General features: G+C 36.4%; 3 protein-coding genes, 1 long non-coding RNA gene and 1 other non-coding gene across 6 annotated transcripts; 3 read left to right on the top strand and 2 right to left on the bottom strand.

Annotated features, from left to right (window-relative positions):
• The first annotated feature begins 531 nt into the window (after positions 1–531).
• LOC140990639 (BRI1 kinase inhibitor 1-like) lies at positions 532–1,589 on the top strand. The gene has a single exon (XM_073460432.1). The coding sequence runs from the start codon at positions 661–663 to the stop codon at positions 1,534–1,536; it is 876 nt and encodes a 291-aa protein (XP_073316533.1). The 5' UTR covers positions 532–660; the 3' UTR covers positions 1,537–1,589.
• Positions 1,590–2,334: 745 nt separating this feature from the next.
• Positions 2,335–2,407, bottom strand: TRNAR-CCU (transfer RNA arginine (anticodon CCU)). The gene has a single exon. It is a non-coding gene; the product is annotated as a tRNA-Arg (tRNA).
• Positions 2,408–2,579: 172 nt separating this feature from the next.
• LOC140989365 (protein DCL, chloroplastic-like) lies at positions 2,580–5,364 on the top strand. Its single transcript, XM_073458566.1, has 3 exons — positions 2,580–3,094; positions 3,963–4,077; positions 4,879–5,364. Exons 1-3 carry the CDS (start codon positions 2,724–2,726, stop codon positions 5,050–5,052), a joined length of 660 nt encoding a protein of 219 aa, XP_073314667.1. The 5' UTR covers positions 2,580–2,723; the 3' UTR covers positions 5,053–5,364.
• Positions 5,365–5,655: 291 nt separating this feature from the next.
• Positions 5,656–7,318, bottom strand: LOC140989292 (uncharacterized). Its single transcript, XR_012177470.1, has 3 exons — positions 6,459–7,318; positions 6,116–6,376; positions 5,656–5,755 (listed from the first exon to the last, which is right to left on the bottom strand). It is a non-coding gene; the product is annotated as an uncharacterized lncRNA (long non-coding RNA).
• Positions 7,319–10,016: 2,698 nt separating this feature from the next.
• Positions 10,017–13,480, top strand: LOC140989521 (uncharacterized). 2 transcript variants are annotated; one of them, XM_073458730.1, is made up of 7 exons: positions 10,017–10,559; positions 10,952–11,066; positions 11,218–11,310; positions 11,415–12,098; positions 12,336–12,702; positions 12,827–12,908; positions 13,121–13,480. In XM_073458730.1, the coding sequence occupies exons 1-7, from the start codon at positions 10,374–10,376 to the stop codon at positions 13,325–13,327; spliced, it is 1,734 nt and encodes a 577-aa protein (XP_073314831.1). In that variant the 5' UTR covers positions 10,017–10,373; the 3' UTR covers positions 13,328–13,480. The 2 variants fall into 2 exon arrangements, with proteins under 2 accessions (XP_073314831.1, XP_073314832.1); XM_073458731.1 differs by having other exon boundaries at positions 10,018–10,559; positions 10,955–11,066; positions 13,121–13,479.
• The last annotated feature ends 1,426 nt before the right edge of the window (positions 13,481–14,906 follow it).

Genomic DNA, 14,906 nt, shown 5'->3' with positions numbered 1-14,906 from the left:
ATTACAATAAATATGATTTCTAACAAATAATTAGCATATAATTCAAATAAAAATCCACTAAATAACTGTATTAACAATGTATAAATATGGATTAGTGACGACATTGTGATCAGTCCAAGAAAATGAACATTTTTCAAGACTAACATTATTTGAAGATAGTGCTACAATATTAAGCCGAGTGCCAGTGAACAATTTCATCCAACAAGTAGAAAACAATGACTCAAATTTCATTTATTTATTTAATAATGGAAATAATGAAATTTCATTTCATATAGTAATTATACCAAAAATATGTAATGATAGCTGCACATTAACGATGACTGCTTACAACAACTTGAAAGACCGCAAACACAAAGATGGTGACGAGAAAAATATACACAATGAACAAATGTTGTACATACATTGCAAAGAGCAACTATAACTATATATGAATTGAAGAAAAAAAAATTACTACTAATAAAAGCTCAAGAGAAAAACACAAACCAAGTCAACGAGAGATGCAACTCCAGCAAAAAACGAAGAAAACACTGACTAGTTTTTGAGATACAAAAGAATTCGCTCGTACACGCCAACCCTCTTCCCACATACAAACATATCGTTATCCTCTCCCTCTTACAAAACTTGCTACTGTTTGTGACCATAAAGGCAGCACAGATAGCAATGGAAATACAGTCTCAAATCGAAAGAAATACAGAAGAAGAGAGCCCTAATGGATCCAAATTCAATCCACTGTCACCAACATCCTCTCCCAACCATGAATTCTCCTTCACAACCTCCCTCCATCCGCAGTCGGAAGTTCCCGATCAAAACAAACCCAACACTTCATTTGCCATCGACTTATCGCCTGCAGACAAAATTTTCTTCTATGGGCATTTACTTCCTTTGCACTACCTCTCTAATCACCCTGTCTACCCCCGCTCCTCCACCGATTCATTCGACAGTTTCACCCTCCCAATTGAAGAACTTTCCGGAGAATATAACTCGAGGTCCAATACTTATACCGACCAGCAAGAATACATCAGCATTGATCATATTAATCCCACTTGCCAAGAAAGTTGCAGCAGTGTCTTGAAAGAAGAAGGGAGACCTAGGAAACCGATATCCTTCTCTTTCTTCGGGGTTTCGAGATGGAGAAAGGGGTGTGAAGAAAAACAGGACAAGGGTAGACAAGAAACAGATCGAAAACAGAAGAGAAAGTTCAAGTTCAACTTAAGTACTGTCGTGAAAAGGTACATGAGATTCATAAATCCATTTCTTTCTTTAAGAAACAGGAGAATGAATCCTCATTTCCACGGTCAAACTTATTCGTCATTTTCGGGGAATTTCCGTGTAAGAAACAAGAAGGAACTGAGAGGGAGGAGAGGAGAATTCTCAGCACCAGCTTCAATGAGGAATTGTCCTACAAATAGTGGCCTTTTGGTGGCAAGTGGAACTGTTACTCCTACTGCAAGAGACAGTACCATGGAAGAATTACAGGCCGCAATTGCTCATTGCAAGAAATCCGTTGCTGCTGAAGAAACAATACATGTGAAATAGTTAATTGGCTATATGTATGTACAAAATTTACCTTGTCTAATTAAATAGTATTTGAATTTCTGTTTGATTCTTTTTACCAACAATTTCTCAGGTAGAGTTTGCATGAATTTAAACAAGTCTATTACGAACTATCAAAATTTAGTTTAAATGGTTAGCCCGATGATTATCTGGAATGTGTTTTTGGGAGATCACACATGGCTTTCGTGGTTTTCAATAAACAACGTGTATATAAAATATTCCTAAATGCAAAAACTTATAAACAAAAAAAAAAGTTCATCTGATAAAAGTGGTAATTCTTTTGGAAGAACTCGACACTTTTCTTGCTTCAAAGTCGTGCATGTTAACTTGTGTAGACTGGAAATTTGACACGCTAATTTTTTAAGGAGATGTTATCGCTCGCAAATGCATATCATTAAGTAGTTTATCAAAAATTAGACTCAATTAGAATATATAGAAAATTTAAACAAGATAATAGCAAACACTACGAACGATCGAGAGATCTATCAATTGAACAGTGAAAGTTCATTAATTTTGTAAATAATTTTGCGACAAAATTGCAAAAAGATATAGAGCCCCACAAAAAGAGAACATAAATGGGCTCGATAAAGCTAAAGAAAAGAGAAGATTTACATACAGGAAGGAGACTTGACTTCTTATTCCATGAAAATCGCCTCACGTAATCCACTTTCTGATTAGTTTGAACGAAATTATGATTTTTGAATTCAAATTCATTCGATTTAACTAACAAGTAATGTTAAAATAAAAAAAGGAGAAAAATTGATCTTGAAAAAAATACCGCGCGCCAGGTAGGGGTCGAACCTACGACTTTCTGCTTAGGAAACAGACGCTCTATCCACTGAGCTACAGGCGCTTACGCAAAGAGAGTGTAAATTTAATTTAGATATTTATTTTATATTAAATGGGCCTTTTATTAGGCACTACCACGTAAAATGGGCCTTTGTGTTGAGTCTTTGGACCACAATCAAGCGTCAATCCGGTTGGTTATGTGAAATGCCAGACCCGTGACCCGTGACCCGTTATCCAAAATCCGCCCGCCAAAGGGCATCCTCTTTTTACCTTCCACTCGTCCTAAGCTCTACACGCAGTACCGCAACCGATGAACAAAATGTCAAGTATATGTAGTGAAACAGTAAAATAATTCTTTTCCTCTTTACTTCATCATCAAAATGGCTTTAATTCCCTTTTCGAATTCCCCACCAATCGGTGCCTTTCGAAGAAAATCCATCTCACAGAACCTAATTGCATCACCATTTTTGTTATCTCTTCCATTCAATAGTCCAAGATTGCGTATTAGTTTTACGATAAAGGCCGGGTCGGCCGGAGGTGGGGCGGTCCGGAGCGGTGAGGAGACGGCAGCATATGGGTCGGATTTTCTGAGGAAGCCTGCTGTGTCACACTCTGCTGATGAAATTCCGGAGAAAGTAGGTGGGAAAGTGGGTAGCGGAGGTGGTGATACCTGGGTGGATTGGGAGGACCAGATTTTGGAGGATACCGTGCCGCTGGTGGGCTTTGTGAGAATGATCCTGCATTCTGGAAAGTAAGCTCTTTCCTCTCTCTTTTTTCGCAATCTTTTATATTTTATGGATTGCGTTCCAGTTCCTTTAAATTTAGCAATTTTTGTACGTGATTGCTCATATGTTTACTAAATTTTATTAATTTATCTAAATTATTGCAAGAATGAGGAAGGATAGGGAAAGACAAAATGGTCGGCATTTGGATGTTTCAGTGATTACGCCCTTTTCCCATTCGGATGCTGTAATTGTCTTATTAAACATCAAGGCTCTTCATATGAATAAGTTACTCGTTTTGAATATGGACGAAGGTTGCATACTAGTTTAATTGTGAAGTTATTGCAACTGAGAGATGTTGGATGGCCAAGTTGATGCTTGAACATGTAGGAGTATAGGTTTAACGGATATGAATTCTACAATTGATAGGCTAGAAGATGGATAGTAAATATCTAAATATCATTCAAGGGAAAAAAATTGTATTCGAAACCGGTCCAATTGTTTCCAGTTATTGTGTCCATTGAGGATGACAAATGTGATGATGTTTATGCTTAGCATGATATTATTCAAGACTTGATGCTCACAATTAATTTCCATTTCCAATTCGTAAGATGGTGAAGTCTGATTCTTGATTTCGATTTACATGTCAATTTATATCCGTTCGTAATTTGTAATATATCTCAAATACTATCCAGGTAACCATTTCAGTCCCAACTCCAATAATATCCCTTGCTTCTACCACACACTGTTTATGTGTATGCAACTATTATGTGTGTATTATTAAAAGATCAAGGTTTTAAGCTTTACACTTGATTGTCTTCCAGGGCATCAGCACACCGGTTTTAGTGCTTATTACATTCGTATTGACCAAACACATATACTTTGTCTCCTCTGCAGATATGAAAGTGGAGATAGATTGAGTCCAGAACACGAGAAAATAATTCTTGAGAGGTTACTTGCATATCACCCTGAGTATAGAGAGAAGATTGGATGTGGAGTTGATTACATCACGGTCTCTCTCTCTCTCTCTCTCTCTCTCTCTCTCTCTCTCTCTCTCACACACACACACACACATACACACACACACACACATGTATCGTGTGCGTACACACACGCGCTCATAACATTAAATGGATTCTTATTCCATGGTAGATTGTTGAAAGTAACGGGGGATTAATACCGTTTTGAACAGAAGTGAGGACTTTTAACTATCGTCTTGGAAATATTGAATTAAGTATTTAGTATTTCAGCTAACAATATGTATATGTATATTGAAAAGAAGTGTTTGATGTAAACTAAAGATATTGAAGAATACGTGAAACATTATAACTAAGAAAATATACTGGAATATCCTTGGGTTATTAAATAAAATTGTCGTTTTGATGGAAACTAAAACAACTCTGGAAAAAGTATGGTTATCTCTTGGAACATTGAGTATTGATAACTAGTGTGAAAATAACTTTTAATGTGTGATAGATATGCGCTTATTAGATTGTATGCAGAAATAAAATGGTATTTATTTTATTCATGGCACTAGGATAAAAGGAATCTAAAAGTTTGTTCTGTTTTGACTGTACATTTTTCATGGTACTAGAATAAAAGATGGCTCTATTACATGAAAATAAAGGGTAAGAAAATTTTACAGTGTGAGTTTGTGTTTCATGGAATTCTCGGAAACACAAAATCCTTTAAAATTTACAGCCAACCATAGATCATGTTCCTGGTTTCATTTTTCTGAGAATACATTTTCAGGAAATATTTTTCGAAAATACATAACCTAATATACCCTTTGTTTCTTGTGTGCACTTGATAGATTGGGTACCATCCTAATTTTGAGGGCTCGAGATGTTTATTCCTAGTCCGTAAAGATGGAGAATTGGTGGATTTCTCCTATTGGAAATGCTTAAAGGGTTTGATCCAGACAAATTTTCCTCTATACGCTGACAGTTTTATTCTCAGGCATTTTAGAAAGCGCAGACGTAACTGAGAAGGTAAACTAGTTCTTCTTGGCTAGTCTGTTTTGGCCAGAAATTTTTGTTGTCTATGACTTGATGGGTGTCTTAGAGTTGGTCGCATCACTTGAGATTTGTGCCAAATACTCTTGTATCATTTGTTGTAAATTAAGATTCAAGCGACTCATATGCATGGAGGAGACTGTGTTGGGAGAGCTAATTCTAGAATAAATGTGATTGGGCTCGTCTCTATAGTAGTTTGAGTCCAATATAACTCCAGGAATCTGGGTCCCGGCCTTTTAAAATGTTCTTGTGGAAAAATAAAATCAATGTTTTTTGTAGTTAAATATGTTACTGAAATTTTCGAAGGAAAATTGATTCCGGAACCTGAAAAAATTAGGCGGATAAAAAATTTTACTATTTTTTTGTTGACTCAACAGGCTGCTCGTGGNATACAAAAATAGAACAAGTTACCCCATATCTAGATTTTTTTTTTTTATTTCACTGAGATTTCTCCAGAGTTCCTAAACGAGATTTGTAATCTGAGTATAACAAAGCTCAAAAAATCATGTTAGAAAATTCAAAATCGAGACGAGAAAATTATATGAATTTACCCCGCACATGCAAAAGCCAAGGATAACCAGCCATGCAAGTTGCAACGTGGGGTGTGAGGCCCATGGAACATTTTCACAGGTCAAAGTTGGCCAATTACGCTTAATTAGTGAACCAAGTAACTACCTATAAGTCAACCAAGATTTCCAGCTTTAAACAAACATTAACCAAGCCATGATACAGGAGAGTAGAACTATTCAAGATATTAATCAAAGTGAGAACACAAAGACTAGATATCTCCAAAAGACACTTCGTAGCTGAAATGCCAGAATACAGAGGAAAGTCAAATTCAAATTCAGAAGAGACCCAAAATATCTATATATGCTATATGATATCAAAACAGATTCCAACACTACAAAAACAGATTCCAACACTACAAATGGTACAGAGAGCGCAATCAGTTTCAACTTATTCTTTTCATAGCCCTAAAGATCTATCGTTTTTAAAGATGCATTGCTACAATAAACATTCTGGGCAGCGACTCACTCAAGAGCCAGCTGCGACTTTTTCCGAGCACGAATCCTTTGCACAACTGTCTCAACCCTATTCCGCTGACGATACAATGACAGACCCGATAAAATGGAAGAGTGGAAGAGTGCTTAGCAGTTTCCATATTTGGATCTTCAGAAACTGAAACCAGTGGAGACACCTAAAATCAATGCCTGCCAAATGCTGAGCCCATTTGTATGGTCGTAAAGTTCTCCTTCCATCAAATGAACAAGAATTTCCAATGCAGAGCTTGGCTGACTGCAAACATTGAAACTGATCACTTCAATGCTAACGAAGCATGCATTAAGTTCATCAGTAATGCACAACCTCACAATCAAACCTGCTGAGGGAGCTCAAGACCAGCGTCATCAGGAAACAAGTTACACAATATACTATTTGGAAGAACTTCATCAGAATCCTCCACTCCTAGACACACGACATTCCACTTTATCAAGTATTCGAACTTCAAGGTAATAAGTTTTGCCAAGTTTGAATTGGAAGCCTCGTCATCATGGGTGTGCAGGGAAACTTTCAGAGGATGACTCTGATATATTCCAGACTGGTCAAGATTTTCCATGCCTGGAACCTTCTTTGCTCGCTTTCTCCTCAGTGGACCATCATCTTCTTCATCAGGCACATCATCTTCTAACTTTGAATTCTCTAAGTTCGTAGATGTAGCTAAAATTAATGGATTAGATGATATTTATTGGATTAGCTTAAAGAGCAGTACTCCAAGAAATACAAAATTAGAGAAAAATAAAACAAGTTGAAACCCCGATCGAGCACTTGTACAATCAAACGAACTAATGGCACAAAGTCAACAGCATTCCAATCCTTGTTATAATAATAATTTTCTTCCCTGCTTAATATCGAATATTTTCATACACATCAAAGCACATACAAATCAATGCCCCAACATTTGCAACAACAAATATCATGTCTCGTGCATAGAAATGGTGAGGTGCATAAAACTATGTAATGTAACCCAACAACCTTAAAGATTTGTAGGCATAGTTACCAGTGTCCTTGTTTCGGCTTTAACCCGATCTTCTTCAAGCAACATGGACCTGTTTGCCTGTTTCCGGAGCAATGTACACCATATTAGCTCTAGCTAATAATGAACTGTTCACAGCCTAATTTCCCACCATGTGACATCCAGAATAATCTGGAACTGAATTAACCGCGCTCAAGTCGAGCAGATATATTCATATGAGTGAAGATGACGAATTGGAGGATAATAATGAACTAGTAGTTAAAAAAATGGTGAGACCAAGTTTATCCAATTCCAGCTTCCAAATTGCTACCTACATCCTTCAGTCGAGATGTGACATTATGTTCGGGAAAGAGCAATTTCACTTTCATTTCGTTGGACATGAACAGAACTCTATTGCCCTAACATTACAAACACTTGATGCCCCGAATCTATGAGAACAGAATCGAGTGTTCTCAACGAAGAACCTAGACGCGTGAATAATCAAAAGTCCAATCCAAGCTCGGTTCGTTTAAAAAGAAATTATTTGTTCAGCCCAATAAATCTTACAACCTGTGCCTGCCCTACAAAATTACATGGGCTTTGGGTTGGACTGCGTAAGGACATATTTCCATATTGATCAATCATATAAAATTTTCAGAGAAATTATTTGAGTTTATCATAAATTTTAACTTCATTAATATTTATCTTCATGTGGACACATTTTATCTTGTAGACTCTGAAAGAATTAATATATTTAATTATACAACTTTTGTTAATCTAATAGAAACACATAACTATTAAAAATTTGATGAATAACATATGGTTTTCTGAAGGACCATTAATATCACTTTTTTAAAACACAATAATTAATATCTTTAATTACCCATTGACCAACTAAACAACAACACACCTAAATAATTAAATAATGCGCGCACTCTAGCTTTTCCGTACATGTATATACATTTTTTATTTGCATAATAATTTTGATATCTTTCCACTTGAAAAATGTGAATGATATTTTTTTACAAAAATCAGACAGCTGTATCTTTTTTGTCCCATTATATATATATATATGAAATCATATATATATATATAGAAGACAAGAAAGCGTAATTTTTTTGAGTTAGGAGTGACATTTAAAAGATGTGAATACCAACACTGCAACTAAAATTGCTTCTCATGTTGTTTTCTACTCGCACACTTTCGCTCTTTTCGAAGACTGTATCTATTGATTGCGTGCAAGCTTTCTATTCTGTCCAACATCTTTTTACAAAAATCAAACTTGAAAAAATATCCTCTTCTTTTAATTTATTATATGATTTAGTCTGATACATTACTTGGTTAGTTACATATTGCATTAACCTAATATTGACCAACATGTACTACTATCGTCTTGGTATGGTGCCATTCTAGTAATAAAAAGGGAACGTAGGAATTCAAGTCTATGTCTATTTTTCTAAAATGGCATAAACCTAGCCTTGTCTGGATGTTTGTTAAATTGCCCTTCCAGACAAGATAATTGGTCGTAAATGCGATTGAGAAAGATGAGGAAAATGTTTTCGAATCATTTATTTGCAAAAAATAAAGAGGAATCAGTGAAATACAATATGATATTATCTGAGATAAAATCAAACATAGCAGGAAGGGGACGAAATAGCAGTTGGCGAATATTAAATATCGCATTAAATTTGTTTCTATTTTGTGAATGCTACACCACACAGTCACAGTATAATTAGAAGTTTGCATGGTAAAAGAGTGGTTGTTGGGTGGGGGGCCATTTTAATTTACCAGCATATATTTGCAGCAGGCAAACTATATCATATGTACCTTTTTTCCATGTTCAATGGACAAAATCTACGAATCCATTCCCCTTTGATTTAAACTTTGTAGTTACTCGTGGTTTGCATAATTAAGGTCAACTTTTCTTTTTCCGATCCCCTGCCCTTTAATTTTCCTTTGGACCAAAAGCAATTGCGAATGTTCAATCATCAAATTTCAGTATTCCCACCATATCCTGTTTAATGGGATTCTACAACATCATATTTTAAACTTCATTATGACGTCTGATGCAATCCGGATGAAATGGATGAGCCGGGTCGGGTGTTCCACCGGATCTGCTATCAAGATAATGAAGGGAATAGGAGCAGTGTGAGATATGGCTTTCCCTGTGACCTGCCGACAAGGAGATGAACTCGTGAATGGGCGCCGGAGGGGTGTCCGGCGTGGCCACTCCGATGCTTAAGTCAGTGAATGACTCAACAAAAGACAAATGTAACCAAGTGATGGTTATGATATTGGTGTGGATGAGAGAGTAATAACATGAGCAGTGAATGCTAGTGTTTTCAATATCTCAATAGATGAATAAATGCAAAGAAGGAACATGGTATTTATAGTAGGAGAAGTAATGATGACCTCGTTCTTCGTGCTACTTACTAATTATAGTAGGGCGGCTAATTAATTGTACCATATATCCTGACATGTCAAATTTTGTACTAGTCACATCCAGTCTGACTGATTTTGTAACCACTTAGTGTCAGAGATGAGACATCCGCCCACACCCTATTCTGCTAGTACACTTGAGTGTGATGTTCATATCGAGATGGTCCAGACAGAAAGTCTCTCGGAAGCTTGCATGAGAGCTCGGGCGCCCAATAGCCCGGGGAGAAGACGTCCCGGGCATTCAACTGCTTGGCTTCTGGTGACCCTTCTCGTAGATTCTCCCCAACTTGAGCTATCCGTCCAGTGTCTCGGGTCGTCCGTGATCCGGGCACAATCCATATCCCTGACCCGGGCACAACTCATGACCCAGGCTATCCCGGGTGTCAACGTTGAATAAAAATTAATATCAATAATACTTATACAATGATGATTAGATTGATTATTTTTGTGGAGTTGTCTGTGTTGCACGGACATGGAATCGCTCCTGTCACAGTTTCCAGAGGGATAATTATTCCTATTTAATTCAACATTTTCTGTCATTTCCTTATTTTACTTTACCGCAATCTAAGCCAAAGAACCCTCCACAATGCAGTTAAACTTTTTTCCAGTCACGCCCTATTTTTTTTTTTTTTGAAGCATGAAAAATAGATCTAAACCCAATAAAAAACTTTTGTTTACAGACAATCATGTTTGATGGAGACGACACAGCCCTCCTTCAATCCCATCAAAGTCAAAAACAACATCGTCTTTATTAATCCATAAGCTAAAAACAGGTGACAAAGACCCGATTTTTATATTTGTGATTAACATGGATTATTTGCAGACTTGGCACTTTCCTTGAGAATGCCAGAGACGGGTATTGAAGAATCGGGATCGGGCTTCAGGGCCCGAGATGTGAGCCCGAATTCTTTCATTTTTAATGCTGAATCAAACTTCAGCCTCTTCTCATCTGCTTCTGGTAGTGTCGAGCGCTGCTCTTTTACATCTGATGCACCTGATCAAGATTCTCCCGCCTCTGAAATTTCTCAAGTAATGCTTATTATTTTCTCCGATTCTCCTTACTTTTTCCTTTGCCCGATTTCAGGTTTTTGCCACTTGCATTTTAAGAAATATACGTGTTTGTTCAATGAACTTGAAACTTGTTACCTTGATTATGTTTAGATCCTCGATATGTATTTTGTTTGCCCTCCTTTCATGCACACATGTTCGATAAATAAAACTGGTTTTCTCTTTCCCAATTGGTCAACATTTGAAAAATGATAATGTTGTTGAAATTTACACCTGAAACAGAAAACTCACTGGTTGTAGTTTGAGGAAATAGTTAAAGAATCTATGAACTGAATTTTCAGACGCGGATTTTGAATCTAAGCATTTTAGTTCGATATATGAACTGGAAAGTTGTAATCTTTGATTTGGAACAGCAGTTGGCAGGGCATGAATTGGCTGAGGATTTGAGTGGTCCAGATATAGATCCAAACAAGCCGAAACTAGCATACAAGAATATTGTTAACCTCAGTAGGAAAGGAAGGACTAAAGGTACTGTTTTCCTTTTTTGCTTGAGTTTGGACGCTAGATTAGCTGGCTTTTGACCACACTGATGTATGTTGAATGGTCACAAGAATTGGTGCAAAATTTCAACCACGGATCAAAATACTTACTTTTTTGTTCAAATATGATGTGTACTCAGTTCAAATATTAGATAGCAGTGAGGCAGAAACTACAGAGGATGAAAATCTGGCTATAGTGTCTGCAAGAAATTCGTTCTCTCGAGCCCTCAAAGGTATCACGATCAGTGCATTATGTTTCTTAGAGTAAATCAAGAATGCACCTTTTGTGCTCATTAATTTAGCAACCTTTCCTTTCTTGGTGGGTTAATTTGACCAGAATGTCAAGACATAATGTTGAGATCCGTAGGGTCATTGAACAAATCAGATCGCAGAACTGCTTCTGCGGATCTCAACATTTCTGTGAGTAATTCTGGGAACTCCTCTTCACCACGGTTTTGTGCGATGAAAAAACCATCAGCTGCAACTCAAAGGACCAGCGCATTCCCAAGTCCTGGCACACCTAATTACCGGCACCCGAGTATTAGGATTCAAAAAGGATGGAGTTCTGAAAGGATTCCATCTCACACCAATGCGAAGAAGAGGACTGTAAATACTGCATTGTTGCCTTACAATAATGGAAGGACCTTGCCTTCGAAATGGGAAGATGCAGAAAGGTGGATTTTTAGTCCTGTATCTGGAGATGGTTCTATAAGGGCTTCAACTCATCAGCCACAGAGACGTCCCAGATCAAAGAGTGGGCCACTTGGGCCTCCGGGTGTTGCTTACTATCAGACATTTTCTCCTGCTGCACCTATGTCTGCAGGAGGGAATACTGTGAAGCTAATTGCAAACTCACCATTTTCGGCTGGAGTGTTGGCTGCCGATGGCTTGTGGATTCGAACTGCTGATTGTTATGGTAATGCGAACTTTCTTATAGAGACGGAGCCTTGTATGGCGAGATCGATTAGCATACATGGATGTTCAGAATTGATAAGCCAATCATCATTGCCTAGACACCAAGGTATAGAATTGTTTTCTCGGTTGTGCTACTAAGGGTTTTCTGTGTGACATGCCATCTGATTGTACAAAAGTACATTCGAAATGCATATTTCAAAAGACACGTGGTTCACAGCCTGGTGTTTCTTCTCTTGTAGCATAAGACCAACCTTGGTTTGTATATCCTCTTACCTTCCAAGTGGTTAAGTTATTATTTGATTTGATTCATTATCACTTTACATAATGCTATATATCCTTATAGATGAGAAATGCAATGGTTTTGAAGATGCGGCCAACAATATATCACGTGATATTTCGAGGCGGGACATGGCCACTCAAATGAGTCCAGAGAGTAGTATCCAGTCCTCATCCGAGAGGAAATCATCCTTCTCTCTTGCGACTCCTTCTATTCTACCCCTTGTAGAGTTTGAAAGTAAGCACGCCTCCAAACTGGAGATCAGGGATGTGCCGGTTGATGAACCAGTCACCATGACAAGGTGGGCCAAAAAGAATAAGAGTAAGAATTCTGAGAGAGGCGGTGGCTATATAAATGACTGGAAAAGAAAAGCTGTAAACTTTGGCTCTGCTACTTGGGAAGTGTCAATGGAGACATCTAAGAGTATTTCAACGTAACTTAATTCAACTATTCCCTTTTCTTTTACTCGTCACAATTACAAGTATGCATATAAATATATCTATCATAGCAAAGGATTCTCAGTACATATGTAATTTTATTGTTGCTACCACTTTCAGAATTCAGAGGGAAGAAGCTAGAATTACTGCGTGGGAGACTTTACAAAAAGCAAAAGCTGAAGCTGCAATAAGGAAACTAGAGGTACTTTCAAGATTTTCCCTCGCTCGTTCGCTGTCGTAAAGCTCGACGCATCATTTTGTAATGACTAGAAATTTTTGTTTGATTCGTTGGCAAGAGAAAAAAATATATAAACAGAACCCTACATATATATTTTCTCATTTCTCACCCACTTAAATAACTGGGATCGCAAAATGGCATATACATCTATGAATTAACTTTTGATCATTGTCTAGATGAAATTGGAGAAAAAAAGATCATCTTCCATGGACAAAATTATGAACAAACTGAGATCTTCACAGAAGAAGGTTCGGGATATGAGAAGCTCAGTGATCACGAACCAGGCTCATCAGATTGAAAGCCCCTCTGTCAAAGCATTATCATTTCGAAGAACTCGTCAAATAGGTTCATTGAGTGGTTGCTTTACTTGTCATGCATTTTAGATTCCTTCGATATCATTCAAGCCAAGCCATAATAATTTTCACAATGCGTAGAAAAGTTGGTTTAATTTGGCATTGTGGTTTTTCGTCTTGTTGCAAGTATATATTGTCTTCAAACATTTATCCAGAAGTGACTAGGAGATCCGTTTATATCTTTTCTCTTATTAAGCAAGAGGCCATAATATTTCGTGTGACCAATTTCAAATTATAACTCTCTTTAAAATGATTAATAAGATTGGTCTCTGATCATGATATATCTAAATAGTCCTCGATCTCTCACGATACTTTTAGTTATAAAGAAAAACAATATACGATAAAAAGGAATTTTGATTTTTAAAAACTCAGAGATATTCAATTTTCATTAAAGTATAAAGTAGGATAATAAAATGTCAAAAAATTTATTTGTTTGAACCCAAAGATTTGAATGAATTTCTTATTAATCATTTATCTCTCTGTCTTCTATCTCCCTTCAAGTCATGCTTTTTACATATTTCTCTTCTCCTTCAAACCACATTTCTGTATACAAATCTTTATTTTCATCTTCAATTTTTGTTTTTTTTCATTTTTTGCCGATTTAGGTAGTAATATTTTCTAAATTGCTGGTTAACTCACTTTTACAATTTGAAATCAAAAGAAAAATCTTAAAAAAACATAAATTTCAAATTTCTTGAATTTTGACACTTGAAAAGAACTTGTTTTAAAAAATATATTAAATTTTATTCTCTTTATTTTAATAACTTCTAAAATTAAATTTCTATTAGTTCTAAAATTTTAGTTATAAACTTCTTTGATAAAANATATTGTAATTACAATGTTAATATATGTGCATATGGTTATAATTAATATGATCATAATTCCGTTAACGCTATAAATTGAATGGTTATAATTTGGATAATTTTTTATAATACCATTTTTCGTTTATAGAATTTAAAAACATTTACATTCAAATTATCATTCTTCCCTACTGTTAATTTTCACTCACTCAAAATCTATATATTTTATTAACTTTCGAATTCGTGCACTTATCATTGATATTTTGGGGATGTTACTTTGACTTGTGCCAAATTTCTTGCAATAAAAATAATTATTATCCACATTTATTCTTACCAAAAATAGTACGTTATATATGAGAGACAATACCAAAAAAGTGCAATATCAGATTTTTTTTTGATTACAACTCACGCGGGGGAGGGATCGAACCCGAGGAAACCGGCTATTCCGACAGGGGGTGAGACCACTGGACTACAAGCCCGGTATAAGTGCAATATCAGATTTGAAGCCCAAAAAATTGAACACATAACGTAGACATGCGAAGACGAGTGAAAGTGACAAATTAAATGATACAAGACGTTTCAATACACTGACTGTTTCCGCGAATGCCATGCAATAACATTGAACACATATCCTTTTATGATGTTGTTACATTACATACAAAAGATTCATTGTATATTGGAGAAAAAATGTCTATATATATGCTAGATTAACAGTCGACAGGGTGGCGGCATTCCCATAACAAGATGCTGGGGATTCATTGGATTTCCAACATGGGATTTCCCTTTGAAGTGAAACCCTTTCTTATATA

Source organism: Primulina huaijiensis, chromosome 12, assembly GCF_012295235.1.
Source record: "Primulina huaijiensis isolate GDHJ02 chromosome 12, ASM1229523v2, whole genome shotgun sequence".
Classification (NCBI taxonomy): Eukaryota; Viridiplantae; Streptophyta; class Magnoliopsida; order Lamiales; family Gesneriaceae; genus Primulina; species Primulina huaijiensis.
This window is presented reverse-complemented; position numbering and strand designations above follow the sequence as displayed.